Source organism: Labrus bergylta, chromosome 1 (assembly GCF_963930695.1).
Source record: "Labrus bergylta chromosome 1, fLabBer1.1, whole genome shotgun sequence".
Lineage (NCBI taxonomy): Eukaryota > Metazoa > Chordata > Actinopteri > Labriformes > Labridae > Labrus > Labrus bergylta.
The window spans coordinates 23,905,214-23,918,886 of NC_089195.1; the positions used below are offsets into that span (position 1 = coordinate 23,905,214).

The 13,673-nt window shown below is 40.1% G+C and overlaps 1 protein-coding gene across 8 annotated transcripts in view; it reads left to right on the top strand.

The window, feature by feature from the left end:
- inpp4b (inositol polyphosphate-4-phosphatase type II B) overlaps positions 1-13,673 on the top strand; it is a 137,307-nt gene that overhangs the window by 43,579 nt on the left and 80,055 nt on the right. For 5 of the 8 annotated variants that reach the window (XM_065957099.1, XM_029276189.2, XM_065957100.1 and 2 more), the window contains one exon: positions 8,601-8,680. In XM_065957099.1, coding sequence (XP_065813171.1) covers positions 8,601-8,680 — 80 coding nt within the window. Of the gene's footprint in view, positions 1-2,191; positions 2,589-4,435; positions 4,458-8,600; positions 8,681-13,673 lie in introns of those variants that run through there. The other 3 variants (XM_065957104.1, XM_065957115.1, XM_065957119.1) reach the window with 3 other exon arrangements.

The following is a 13,673-nucleotide window of genomic DNA, read 5'->3' on the forward strand; positions in this document are numbered from 1 at the left end:
TCATGTAAGCTTTTTAGTAAAGAAGACATAGGGCAATAGAGGTTGAACTCAGGTCAGAATACATCTCTGTCTCTTTGTCTGCAAACTTTTCCTTTTTCCTTCAACCGATCAAAAAACAGGGGATTGAGGTCAAGGTAGAGAACCATGACAAGAATAAGACGGGGAGGGATTGGAGGACACTGTGGAGGGTAAGCAGCTGAGAATGAGAACACCAGCTCACCCGGGAAAACACAACAACCTGATTTGTCTGTGCTTGTCTGGGTTTGGAGGTGACTGGTTGTCGAGGGTCTGATGGTTCTGTGTGTTTGAAATCATCAGCTGCCAGTTGTCTGATGATCTATATTTCTGATAAACACAACTGCTGCCAACAGATTCATACAATTCTATGAATAATGTGTGTATGTGTGCGTGCAAGTGCAGAGAATCATATTCAACCAGCTGTGAGTGCCGGTTAAATAATACAAAAAAGGAAGGAATTAGGAAGTACTCAGGCTTTTGCTCAACAGGAAGAAGCCTCAAAGATTTCCACTGTGGTCGGTAGCTTGTGCTGTTGAATGTAAAAGCAATATGCCAGTCTCAGTGTGCTTTTCAGGAACTCACAGTTTGAAGGCCCTTAAGTGTGTCAAGCATTTGCAACTTCAAAGTTAAGTATGGCATTAAAAATGTTCATTTTCAGCTAGCCTGATTCATGTTTCTAACAAGCTTTGATCTCGGATTTTCTGTGAGCGTGGTTACACAGCACACATTTTTGTTTCAGTAACATTTAAAACAAATTGATTTTGGACAAGCTTTTTGGGACACAAAATAGACCAAACATCAGTGACTGAGCAGTAACCAACAAAAGATGTAGAAAATGGATTGGTACTGTTAGGGGTGCAGGTGACCTGGCGGTTAGGCCTGTGCCCCCATGTACCATATAAATTATATTCCTCCAACCTGTGGCTCCTTTCTCTCCTTCTGGGTTTCTTCTCTATCCATTTTCAAAGAAAAGCTAAAAATAAATGAATCCTAAAAACAAGGAAAAGACAATGGAATGCTAACAGTGGAGATGCACAGAGATACTTTTGCATTGTTAGAGAAGTTTGTTTGCAGACTTACTCTAGAGGCATCATGGGTAATTTTAAGCAGTTATAAATCTGTTTTAGGCTTCCACTTTGCCCCCAAGTAATAAAGGCAGCAACAAAAAAATCCAATGTTTCCAGCCACACTCCCACATCCCACATCCCACCCCCAATATTAAGTAAAGTGGCCGACTCATCACCATGACCTCCAGTGCTTCACGTACTGATACAGTTACATGACACTTTTTATTGCGTGTGCTTACAAATGTCAGCTGTCTGGTAGGGTGTTAAGCATGCATGTTTGTGCTTTAAGTGTTTGTCTACGTGTCTCATTGTGTTTGCTTGTGTACCTGCTTGGGGTGATAAGGGCTTGTGTGGAGTGTGTCCTTTGTTCTGGCAGAATTACTCATCTCCCCCTGTGTCAGCATGGGTAAATTAAACCCTGCTTAATCTCTGGTTTAGGCCCAGATAGTTTAAACCAAGGCTTGGTGTCCATGTGGGGGTTTGTTCCTTATTGTCTCCATGTCTGTAAATGGATTCTCTCTCTCTCTCTCTCTCTCTAGTATATGCATTAGTGTGTAAATATAGAAGAGAGTTTGACTGTATCAAGAGCATTTCAACAAGCCTCTTATGTCATCCTACAGCAAGTCAATATGTATTTTAAAGTGTTTCTCCGTGTTGTATACAAACACACTCCCACACATATACATTGCACCGTGTGTTCAGAATTCATGTTAATCCAAGTAGCCATAACATGTGTTGCTTTTCCTGTTGGCCATCTGAGTCACAGGCTGCAGCCATGGTGTGACACACAACTCTGTCTCTTTTCGTCTCTCCCCTCCCTTCCCTCTCTCTCTCTTTCTTTCTCTCTTACAGTTCCCGGTGTCTCTCTCCCTTTTTCTGTGCTGCTGTCTAAGTTCTCTGGCCGTTAATTGTTCCTTTTCCTTCCTCTCAGTCTCTTCCTCTTCTACGTCGTTCCACCCTCCTCCTCCTTCTCCCCCTCCCCCCCCCCCTTCACTCTCCACCTCAACTGCTTGTATTTGCCGACTCCCTCCCCTCTTGTGGCTTCCTCCTCCCCCTCCTCTCTCTCTCTCTCGCTCTCTTTTCCTCTCTCGCTGATCTCTCTCTTACTGTCAAGCCAGCCACAGCAGCAACAGCGGTAGCGCCAGTAGCTCACTCGTGCCAGTTCTCAGTCACAGCAGAGGCTGCAGTGTGTGCTTCATGTGTTTGCGTGTTTACTATGTATGTAAGAGCCGGGGTGCCTGCTGCTATCTAAAGAGCGAATGTAAATGGAGTTACTCTAACTGGGGACTTGAGGAGGACATGTAGGAAGACATCCTGGAGCTCATTAGGAGGAAAAAAAGAGACATAACATCTCTTCTCCTCTCGTAATCTTCTTTTTTACTCTCTCTCATTCTGTCTCCTCATTTCTGTAGATCTCTCTCTCTCTCTCTCTCTCTCTCTCTCTCTCGCTCTCTCATATTGGTGTACTGGCTTGCTGCTGCAGAGACTGTATGCAACATAAATGTAAGTGGACTTCCGTGTGTGTGTGTGTGTGTGTGTGTGTGTGCGTGTGTGCGTGTGTGTGCGTGTGTGTGCGTGTGTGTGCGTGTGTGTGTGTGTGTGTGTGCCATTCAATCCATATGTGTCAATTTAAACTTATTGCAGCCTTCTTTTTTTCCACCTGAGGGCACATATTAGCATGGCAGTATAAATGGCATGTCATGGCATCTCTAATGACTTAATTAGGCCGCTTTGTGAGGCCCTATTTGGACTAAAGAAGCCGTGTATTCATGTAGAAATAATTGACTTCCATGGTATGTATCTGTATGTTTGCCAAAAGCTTTTTACCCAGCCAGTGCCTGAACTGTCACTTCTGCCATTTCTATGAAATGTGGATTGTTGGCGTAGCATGTCAATGAATGTCCTCTCCTTCAGGTGTTCTCTGCAGTCTGTGTGCTTGTGTGTGAGTTAGAGACAGAGAGGGAGAAAGGGCAATGATTGATAGAGAGTTAGTGTGTGTCCGTGTGTGTGTGTGTGTGTCACTCTGTCACTCAGGGCTTGGAGGAAATCAATAGATGTACACCTTGAGATGGACCGTTTACCTCTTCCAAGTGATGGGCAGACACGTTGGCCTTCAGAGGTCCACAGACAAGTGTCGAGGGTTGCCTGCAGATGTGCACTCTGTCAGCCGTACATGCTCCCGCACAAGTGTCTTTCAATTTCTGGCTATGTTTGATCTTTCGCACTTTGTTTGTCTTTTTTTTTGTCTGGAAGACTTTTCTGTATTTTTTTAAGGAATGCATCATTAATCTCTGAGCTGAGTGTTGAATGTCTCTCCGGCAAGTAGCTGACACTTCTTTTGGAAAAACTAGCAAAGGAGATCATAGATCAAAAGTTTCTACTGCAGGTCGCAAACCAGCTTGGTCAATAGAAACGACTCAAAAGGAGTGAGCAGGAGAAGGCGTGAAGACAGATAGAGGAAAAAAAAAAAAAAAAAAAAAGCAAGAGCAAGAAGGGAAGAGAGCGAGACCATCATAATCAATCCTCCATGATCCTGGAGGAGCATGATTTGTCTTCTTTTCTCACTCCACTCCTCCTCTTTCCTCCCCATCTTTCTCTCATTTTCTGCCATACAACCACTTTGATCTTGCGTAAGAAGACGGTCTCGGGAGCTTCATTACTTTTAAAGCCTTCATCGTGAGGGGCCATAAAAAGATGCTAAGGAATGGAATTCTAAGACCATTTACCAGACGTTCTGTATCGGCCCGCGAGTAATGGCTACATGGGGATATAATGTTCCTCCACGGTGTGTAATGGCCTTCTGTGCCTCGTGCTCTGGGTTATCAGGGCAAACTAGAACTGGCGAGGATATGATTTCAGTGCTGAAGAATATGACGCTGTGCATATTAACTGGTTCCCACTGGGGGTCCGGGCTCTGTTTAATTTATAAAGACATGGCACTTTGCTGCACAAACTTGAATATAAGCTCTGGGTGGTGTGTTTTTTCTTTGGAAATTTGAGATGGTTTTTTAAACCTTCCTTGTGTATTCTGTGTTTTATGTTTTTTTTTCTTAGCACTGTTGACTGACCTTTTATCTTGGTCTCTTCCTCTTTCTCTCTACGTGTGCATGCATGCGTATGTCTCAGTGTTTGCTTACTTGTGAGTGGGCATACGAAGAAGAATGAGTTGTGGGCAGTGTTTCACCCTAAGCATATGCAAGACTCTTATGGGGTTGCAGGAGAATGCTTGGGGAGGAAATGATTGAGAGAAAAGGTCAGTAGACAGGATGCCCTTTTTTTAAAATCTGATATAACAGACTGCAGAGAGACCTGAAGAAAGGGAAGGAAAAAGCGACCAAGTGCATACGGGAAGGGGAGGAACCAAGATCAGAGGTAAAAGTGGAGCCTGATAACCAAACAAAAAAAAGGTGAAGAAAAACAACATGATGGTATTGATATATATATATAACTGAGAACATTTGGCAAAATACTTTAGGCTGGAAACCCTTTCTAATCTTATAAATCTAAAAATCAATGAGTCATGGCTGAGATGGCTTTATAATGGAGAACAGAGCAGTCATGTGAACTGTAAGCCTCGCTGTGTTTCGGGGTGCTCCATCTAATCAGTCATGCCCTCTGAACATGGTTGTCATGTGACCTAAGCTTTATTGGACTGTTAAATACCCTTTGTGATGCTTTGCTAGATCAACATATCTGACCTCTCTCTCTCTGATATTCTGATGATACTGATCCTGGAATTTTCCCAGTGTCTCTTTTCCAGTATTTCCAATATTGCATAGATCACTGCATGGAATCAGCCAGGTAAAATAGGGTCATGGGCTGCTTTGATGCTGGGAAATTAATTTATGAATCAATCCTTAATGAATCGATTTTAAAGGCATGCTGACTAAGAAACTAACGTAAATGAGTCATGTAGATTTGTCGTTGTATGACTGATGACTTGATGGAGAAAAGTGACTTTGGGAACTGTTAATTTATTTCAAATAAGTCAGTATGTGTTGTAGGTAGAGTTCAAAAGATTATCTGGATCCAGAACAGAAACATAATGTGTTGCTTTTTTTGTGATTCATTAAAGTAAGCTGAATGCTTTTGGGTTTGGACTGCTTCTCTGATAAACGGAGGAATTTCAAGACAGCATTCTAGATTAGAGGGAAGTCATTATGTGATCCATCACTTTGTGTGTTTTTTTTTTTAGTGTTGACACTAAAGCTGTGTCCCAATTCAGGGATAGCATCCTTCAAAGGACATAGGGCAGACCTAGCCTTCTTAGCACGTGTGAACCCCTCTGGCCAAACTGAAATGAGACAGCTTGCTCTATGGAGGATTCCCTGTACGCGTCACCAGCTGTCCCCGCCCTCACCCTGTCGTTTATAAACACTGCACCTGTCACCTAGCAACCTCAGCAGACTTCTGACTTATTTTGCTTTCAGTTTATCTTATTTGTATACCTTCATTTCCTCCCGCATAGTCTATGGTGGTATGCTATATACCAATTCATAATTGCAATGAAAGACTCTGATTTTCAGTAAAGGTTTACAAAAAAATGAACAAAAATGGCACCCAATGATTGTTGGCCATGAAGGATGCAGCTGAAGGATGCACCATGATGGATCCTTCTTTAGCTCTAAAAGAAGGATGCATTTGTCAGCTGCCTGCGAAGGAGCCTTCCAAATGGGACAGCTTTCGATGCACCGCTTATGTGGTGCCATAAGACTTCAAATGCGTACTCAGAAGGCTGCAGCCCCTGAATTGGGAAACCCTATGTCTTACATATAAAAATGATTATGTTTTAAAAGAGGAGATGGTCCACAGATTAATCAATTAATAAATGTTGAATTATTGGTATGAATGTAGCATTTAAATAAACTTCAAACACAGCATTAGCAGTTTAGCTCCTGCTTTTACTTTATATAGAATAATATAAAAAACGTACTGAATGAAGCGATCACAACAGCCGTCGAAAACAAAGATTATGCCGTAGGAGTTTTCCTGGATCTTCAAAAAGCATTTGACACTGTTGACCATAACTTATTACAAATAAAACTACAGAAATCAAAGGAATTGCACTCACTTGGCTCAGCAGTTACTTAGACAACAGATATCCTTATGTTCAAATCAATCTGGTTCAGTCAGAACAGATGAAGTTGAAGTGTGGCGTTCCCAAAGGTTCAGTGTTGGGGCCATTATTATTTCTTCTGTACATCAATAACAGAAGAAGGAGACAATATGTGAAGTCTCCTGTATTTTAAAAACTATTTTATTTGCAGATGACACAAACTTATTATGCTGTGGGGACAATCTGGAAAAACTTTTGGATACAGTGGGAAATGAATTAAAGAAACTGAAGAGTTGGTTTGACTCAAATAAACTAACATTGAACTTAAGTAAAACCAAATTTATAATCTTTGGGAACCGATCAACTGGCTTGACCAAGAAACTTATGATTAATGATGTGGAAATTGAAAGAGTGGCTGAAATAAAATTTCTTGGATGATCCTGGAAATCACACATACAATACCTTAAGGGAAAAATATCGAAATGTACTGCAATTTTATTTAAAGTGAAAGGGCTGTTAAATCAACAGTCACTTAACATGCTGTACTGCTCCCTAATACTCCCATATATTAGTTACTGTGTGGAAGTGTGTGGGAACATGTACAAAACAAATACAGAACCAGTCTTCATTCTCCAGAAAAGAGCCATAAGAATTATAACTCCAAGTACAGAGAACCAACCAACCCACTCTTCATCAAATTGAAAACACTGAAACTCAAGGACTTGGTCGACTTTAAAACCACTCAAATCATGTACAAAGTTAAAAATGATCAGATACCGAACAGTATCCAAAAGTTTTTTCAGCAGAGGGACAGTAAACACAATCTCAGAGGAATATTTATGTTTAAAAAAAAACAGCAGTAAAGACCAACATGAAACTACACTGTATTACAACAAAGGGTGTTAATTTATGGAACAGCTGCAGTGATGAAATGAAAACATGTAAAACACGAGGACACTTTTAACACATTTTCAAGAATAACATATTATACAAATATAAAATTGAACAGTCAATGGGAAAAATTGAATCTATCAGTTGTAAGTTCTGTACCGTCTACCAATTAATGTGTGTAAAACATTATATCTGTTGCTTTTGTTACTTCGTTATCTGTATTATTCTACTTTATTTTTTAAAGCTTAGTCTTGGATTAATTTATTAAGATAAAAAGATAAAAGGGGTAGGACTGGATAAGTCATTTAACTTCATCCTACACCCTTTTTCGAACATGGACTGGTTAAGGAAAAATAATCGAGCCACTACAGAAAGTATACTTTGCTTGCTGTTTGCTTTGTTTTTACTGTATGTTTTTATTCTATTTTTAAAACATGTTTGAAAAAAAAAAAAAACTGAAAATGAAATGAAATATATATTCCACATCTTGCATACATTACTTATCTAACTTTTAAGATGCAGCATAAGCAACAGAGCTCCATCTTTCAGCATGCGGCATTAACACAGTAATTGCTCAGAAATTGCATCTGGTTGTTACTTGTCGTCCCAGACATGACCCAATGCCATCATTCCTAATCTGATTAGAAAGGTCCGTTTCGGGGGCAGTACTCATGTGAGGAATCAAATCATTGTTTGTTTTTTTCCACCATTACAACTGTTTATGTATCTAGTAAAAACATAATGGGCTTTGCTGTGTTTGGTTACCGTTTGTGAAACTCCTTTGAGACCATTAAAGGAAAGAGACAATCCTGTTTTATCTTCAGAAGCCAGCCTGTGACAGCTTTCTAAAAGAGCAGACCAGGGCAACACACAGGTTGTCTTATTTCTCACTGTCACCTGAGTGTTTGAAGGCCCATCTCAGGCGCTGTAGAAGATGCCTTAAAATTAAAAGGAGACACTTAAAAGTGTAGTGTTTCAATATTTCAAAGATGAAAGTGAGGAGGCTTTAATCTTTTTACCCAGAATTGTGAAGTATTAGGAATCTCCTTTGTACCTGTTAATTACCTAGGTTTAAGCTTTGTTTACATTAGCCTCTGTGTCATTGGCACGGTCTTAACCCTCCCCTTCAGCAGCACATGCTGATGTTGTTACTTTCAGGTTCAAGACTTGCTCTCTATGTGTGTTTGGATTTGATGTTATTTATTCTTTTATTGAACGTGTGTGTGTGTGTGTGTTTTCTACCAATGTAGATCATCTCTCTTTGTTATTGACGGCCTCGTCCCCTAGTCCTCATTCTATATGACCCACTTCTCGTGTGCTGACATGCCTGCAGAAAACACTTGTTGTCATAGCGCTGAGAAAGTGGAGGCTGAAGGTCTCTGTGCATAGTGTCAACAAGATCACACTTTTTTTTTTATGCTTTCTTAGATCTCAGAGCTCAGAGTCTCACACTTAACTCTTCATATCACCCCTATTGAAAATCACAGGAAGGAAACAGTTGCTGATTGGTTGTCTTTTGCCCTATAGTAACCTGCTGTGCTTTTTTTCATTTCCATTTGTTTCTGCAGAGCAACTTCCTGGGTAGTGCCACTTTTTCAGTCAGTGATCTGCTGAGGGCCAAAGATGAACGACTGACCTTGAGTCTCAGGTAAGAACATGTTCCTGTCACACTCAGTTCATTGCTCTCTGTGCTCCTCCAGGCTAAATAAAATTGGGACTTGAGAGTACAAGAATTTTGCCTCTTAACACAACAGCTGACAGAACCAGTCAAACATCAAACTGAGATGAGTTGGGAAAAGGAACCTCCTCACAGATGCTGCAACAGCAGCCTCAGTAAGATTGTGGTCGCTGCCAGCGTTGTTTGTTCTAGAGATGTTGTGTTAGCTTGTGGGAATATATAACACTCTGATCTTTTTTGTTGTTTTTTATGGTAAATGGGGGTGGGAATAGCTGTCTTCTCTAGTTAAATTAATAAAATGAAAAGACACACTGTGTCTCAAATAAATCATTAGCTGAAAATGTTCTTATTTTAGGGCATTTTAATTCTATTTTAGGATACACCTGGAGACAAATATTCAACATTATAGAGAACAAATGAAAAAAAGAAAGCTTTTAAAAGTATCCCTATGTAAGCCTGCTGTATAAAGGTCAATACTGATGTGTCCTAAATTTAGCTCATTCAGGCTGTTACATGATCTTTGTTGACACATTAGAAAAAAGCTAACTTTGGGAATGTTTTGGCTTTACTTGCACAGAGTGGACTTATGACTACTATCTATCTATCCATCGATCCATCTATCCATATAGCCCCATATATATATATATATATATATATATATATATATATATAAAGGTTGTCAGCCGTAAATAAAGATTTATTAAGGACGTCGCTCCTTTAGGCGCACCGTGGATAAGCTTCCTGTTTTTATTTAGTTTTGTATCCGTAACAAGCTTATTTTTCCAATGTCGCCCCTTCGATCTACCTTACTTCACTTCAAAATAAAAGCAGGGTTCAGTTCAAACAACAAGGTAACTTTTGCACTTGCTGGCCTGCTGTAACTGCTGCATTTTAAGATGAATCATTCAATGTTTCTCAATAGAGGACTACTAAGCAACACATATTTTCATATTTCATCAGCTTGTATGTTGCCATTTTCAGACTGCAGAGATATCGCTGAATAATCTTGGCTCCACTGGTTGCTTGACTGCTTGCATGCTTGTACCTTCAAAATGATTACTAGGCTAAGCGATCACACCTAGCAATCTGAACCGAGAAACTGACTGTCTCGCAAACACTACAGTGGAAATAGTGAAGGTGAGGCATATTTCTATGCAGACAAGGTTCCTGGGAAAGAACACAGAAGTCTGTTCTGTATAGGCTGCGTATGCTATGCACAGCGAAATTTGCAAGGGTCTTTGGATGTTTGCAGAAATACCATACCCACCTTGCTCCACACCTCTTCCTTGTGTCTGCAGCAGTCAGAGTTCAATTAAAAATGCACAATGTCTTACTGCATGTGATCCAAAAAGCCAGGATGTTTTTCCTCCACCTGTAAACTGTTGAACAGAAATTTGTCTCTGCCTCTCATGTTGGTATTGTCAAGCTGAATTTCCTTCTTCCTTCATGCTCAAAATATTCCCCTCTGGCAACCCCGTCTCCCTCTTTCTCTCTTTCTCTCTCTCTCTCTCTCTTTTCTTCTTTTTCTACTCCCTTTTGTTATGCTTTTTCATTTCCTGTAGGTGATCCCAGGTCACTGCGTATAATTGTATCTTGCGCGATTCACTATATGAGCTGCAGTGAGAAGAAGAGAGATTACAGCCCCCCCGCTGTGTGTTTGCATATATTTGTGTGTGTGCACATGCACTACTTTATGTAGGCGTTGAAAAGCGCAGACATGTCATTTTAGTCCCTTGTAGTCAAACTGCAGTGTTGTGTTTCTGGTTCATTTTGTTGTTTGGTCGTGTGATATATATATATTTTTTTTATTCCTGAGGATAACATGAAGTCCCTACATGATACTTACAATTCTGCCACTAGGCTCTTTAATAACATAAATAGAATCTCAACAAGAATCAAAATAAAAATAGAATAACAACAAGAATCTCTGTTCTGAAATATCAGCAGCGACTTCACTATTCAGACGTTGCTTTTGCTGTCTTTGTCTTTCTCACTGTTACTCTTGCACTCTCAACTTTGACATATTAAAGTCCTATGTGTAATGTTGCAGTGATTCTTAGCAGGGGGTGTCACGACTCCTAAAGGGATATTAAGATAAAATGGAAAGTTTGTAGTGATGGAAAAGCAGAAAAACATTCTTGCAAAACTTTTTTTGTGACTCCAATAGCTGCTTTTGTCCTTGTAATTTAATGGGTAGTTGGACCTTTTAGGTGTCTCACTAAATAAGCTAAGATAAAAAATATCTTCACTTCTGTCAGCTCCTGTACCACCGGCAGAAAGGGAACCCCTGCTCCAGTGTTTTTTATTGTTACACAAAATTTGGCAAGCTACTCAATGTGTAAATATTTACTAAAGATGATTCACGTATGACAGAATCAATGGGAGGAAACCGCACTATGCTTAACAATGTCAGGCTCCATATTTCAAATCTTCTCAACACAAGCAGACATGATGTGTTACACTGCACCGCCGGTGATGCATGTGTAACACGTGCCGACACGCCGAGAAAACTCTCTTGATTCGATATGCTGTTTGCTTGTTGATTCATCCAGTGAGGAAACATTTCAAAGATGAGCAGCTTTTTCATGGGGATGCTTGATTCAGTGGGGGCTGTTTGACCTGTGAATGAGCCTATATGATTCACAATTCAAATTAGTTCTGCTGCCCAAGCAGCGCCCATGCTGCAGCTCCGACATAGACTTCATTCTGCACGTTAAGGAAGAGATGCTTCGTTTTAATACAATGTTTAATCTCCTCCTGGTGAGTTGTTGCAGAAAGTCTGTTAATTTGAGTCGACTTCGCTCAGCAGAGGGAACGTGGAACTACTTTATCTCAGCAAGGCAGGGATTGATTCCCTTCAGTGAATCTCAAAACCAATATGACTTTGACCAACTTCCTCTGCATAAGCTCTGGATTGGTGCTGAGCATATGTAGAGAGGAAATTGGTATTTGACCAGTGCCTGTGTGTGTATGTGACTTTTGCTTTGACTTTGGCCCTTCAGTAAAGTTCAGCCTGCTATAGGGCCGTCCACCTCAGAGCTCATCCCTTCTTCCCATAAATATCCTGTGCATTGCCGGTCCTCTCTCAAGCCTCATGCTGCCTTTGATGTGTGCTTGGTTGGAATGTTGGTCACGAACTGTTTTTGTTTTCTGTACAGCACAAAGACTTTGATTTGGGTCACTTTGTTGAAGGTTCCTGACAGTGTCACGTCGGATGATTAAGGTGTGGTGGATGCATGAAGTAAGACCTATGTGCAGATCTGTCTCAATGCACCAGGCAGCAGCCATTGAAATGATGATGAGAGAATCCTACCTTTCCTTCAAAAAGCAACCTGAGCTGCTCACACTCGCCGGCATAGCAAACAGAAGCAGCTCAGACAAGCGTGCATGTATAAAACATGGACACAAACTTACAACACTTGAAGGTTTCTTTTGAAGTCTGGACCTTTATTAATCGAGAGCAAAAATCTGACTTAAAGGGAATTTTTAATGATTTGTTTGAATAACAAACGGTCAACCCAAGTTTTCCTGAAAGAAGCTACATGTTAAATGTTTTATTTAAAGGAGAAACTCTTTTTGAATTTGTGAGAAATGAAAAGAATTGCAAACACAATTAAAAGAGAAGGAATGTATAATTACTTTTTGGAAAGTATCCGTGTGTTGAGTCACAACATGAAATACGTACTTGGAATCTAAGAGCAACTCAGTTAACAGCAAAGGTCACTGCGTCATCTGAGTTTAGGTTTTAGAGATGCTTTCATGATATTGAGAATATTCTTATCGGTATGCTGTGTGTATGGCTGCATCACTCCGCCTGTGTGCTTTGCGTTTGTTTTGAAGAAATACTTGCATCACAGCCTTTTTGTCCCCAGTGTTCTCCTGCCTCAGGTTATGCCTCAAAGAACCCGGATACAACATTTTCGCAACAGTGTGCTTGTTTCAACTTGGTTGTTACTTGCTTGAGACTTGAGAGCTGCAACGCTTCCAATGTTTAAAATGCAGCGATGAGCTTGTACGTTTCTGGATTCTACTGTATGTTTAGGGATTTATTGGCGGTGTTCATGTTTTATGTCCACATAGAGATAGAGAAGAACAAGCTGTATAGAACATATCAATTTGACCATCTCATTATTCAGTTAGGTTAGAAAGATAAGCATTGAGGGTTGTGTTTCTGTCCAGAAATGAATGTCCAATGTTTGCTTCCCTTTTTGCTCTCTTTTGGGGCTCAATTAACAAAGAAATATCTGACATAAATCATGAGTGCTTGGTTATGATGAAAACTAAGTCACTAACCATTTCATTTGGAGCTTGGCTAGTAGTGAATAGTACATTTATCAGAAACGAAAAGTAGTTGCTCGATTTTGTTGGACACAATGTCAAGAGAATAAACCCAGTCAGTCAAGTTTCTAAATACCTCCAAGGGGGGTTAAGAAGATGTGAATTTCAGTATCTAAAATCACTTGGCAAGTTTATAGAGCACCATTCAGACCAGCTCCAGGTGCTGTATGCAGTAAAAATAGAAAGTTAAACCAAAGCAGGACAATAAAATACCAAATATTTTCAAATATAGATAGGTTGATTCCTAATGCACAAATGTTAGAAACACTTTTTTTACTCAACAGGTCAGTTACACTTATTGATTGTGGACCTACACAAATCCGTAGGGTATTTCTGAATAACCTCTTATTGAGCCTTAAACTCTTCGTACGTCCTGCTTAGGCCCAAGTATTCAAGTATTCTCTCTTTTTACAAGCAAATGAATAGAAACGCCTTTGTACTACTACACTACAAGACACTTGTCTCATTTCATGTAATCTTTGATTCAGGTTAGCACCAAGTGGATTTGCCCTTCATCCTCATTTCATTAATGATGAAAGACATACTCTTTATACCTGCACTCACCGTTAACCCTCCTTCACACTGAATGTACTGTCACAAATAGGACTATGAACAGTGACCTCCA